The sequence below is a fragment of the Rhincodon typus genome, chromosome 35 (genome assembly GCF_021869965.1).
Source record: "Rhincodon typus isolate 14 chromosome 35, sRhiTyp1.1, whole genome shotgun sequence".
NCBI lineage: Eukaryota > Metazoa > Chordata > Chondrichthyes > Orectolobiformes > Rhincodontidae > Rhincodon > Rhincodon typus.
The window spans coordinates 13,410,552-13,411,718 of record NC_063366.1 but is presented as its reverse complement, the minus strand read 5'-3'; the positions used below and the strand labels follow the sequence as shown (position 1 = coordinate 13,411,718).

At 48.8% G+C, this 1,167-nt stretch overlaps 1 protein-coding gene across 1 annotated transcript in view; it reads left to right on the top strand.

Annotated features, from left to right (window-relative positions):
* Positions 1 to 848: 848 nt before the first annotated feature.
* Positions 849 to 1,167, top strand: part of LOC109920573 (nurim) — a 13,227-nt gene continuing 12,908 nt past the window's right edge. Inside the window, exon 1 of the mRNA XM_020520613.2 lies at positions 849 to 1,032. Within this exon, the coding sequence (XP_020376202.2) occupies positions 876 to 1,032 (157 nt within the window). The 5' untranslated portion in view covers positions 849 to 875. The remainder of the gene's footprint in view (positions 1,033 to 1,167) is intronic.

Genomic DNA, 1,167 nt, shown 5'->3' with positions numbered 1-1,167 from the left:
CTTTCATTAGCTTTGCTTCCCTTCAAATGTGAACTGTCTCTCAGATTCCCATTCCCTTACCAATCTAGTTCAAATCCTGTCTAACAGCACTAGCGAATCTCCCTGTGCAGTCCTGCTAAAATGCATCTCATTCATCCTATATAGATCCAATTGGCCAATGCTAGGGAAATCTGATATCTTCCCTCCTACATCAATTTTCTATCTCTGTCTTCAATCCTCTTGTTTCCATATTTAGCTACTAGCATGTCAAATTCAATGTAATAAGTAGATTCAAAATAAGGGACGCCCAAATGAATCAGAGATGAAAAGATTTTTCTCACTCAAGGAGTTATGGATTTTTGGAATTCTCTACACCTAATAGCCGTGGACACTCGAGTGCGTTCAAGATGTAGGGAGAAGATTTTCGGGGTGCCAATTTAACTAAGAGATTTGGATGTAGCACAGGCAAAGTGGAGTTGAGATAGAAGATCAGCCAATGGGCGTATTGAAGAGAAATCCACAGATTTAAGACAATGTGAGAAAGAATTTCGCTTCATCTCTGCCATAAATGGGAGACCCTGACCACGGATGCCATCTATTGTAACACCTGCCCTGTCAAGCACCATAGGATTTTAGAGATTTCAATAGCATATCATCCGTCTTTTTCTTTTTTTTTTGTCAATCCATTGCTGGTCGTCTCTTGCTTTTTCCCAAAATTAACGGCGGGGACGCTATATTCCTCCTTTTCTCATATTGCCTGCGGAGCTAGGGTGATGGAGGGTTCCCTATCCCAGCGTGCACCGCGACAATGAACGTTCCCCCTAACTTTCACATCCGCTACCACTGGGCCTGCGCGCCCCGCCCAATGACCCGGAAGTGCTCTCCCTTCCGTTGCTATGGCCGTGTTACATTCGGCCGCGCTTGTCGGCCTGTCCCTGGCCAACTTTGTTTTCGTTTCGTGGAGTGCGGCCGAGTTCGTGGCGTTTGTTTCCCTGCGGCAGATTTACCGGGAGAGCAGGAGACCGGGAGCGGCAGCGACAGACCCCGAGGCAGGTGAGACGGTGGGCAGCAACATCGCGGGCTCGGGCCTGGGCAGAACCAGAAGATCAGGGGAGCGGAGACGCTGACCCTCCAGTACTGCAGGGGGCGACACTGAGAGTGCAGCAGGCACGGACCCTCCAGTACTGC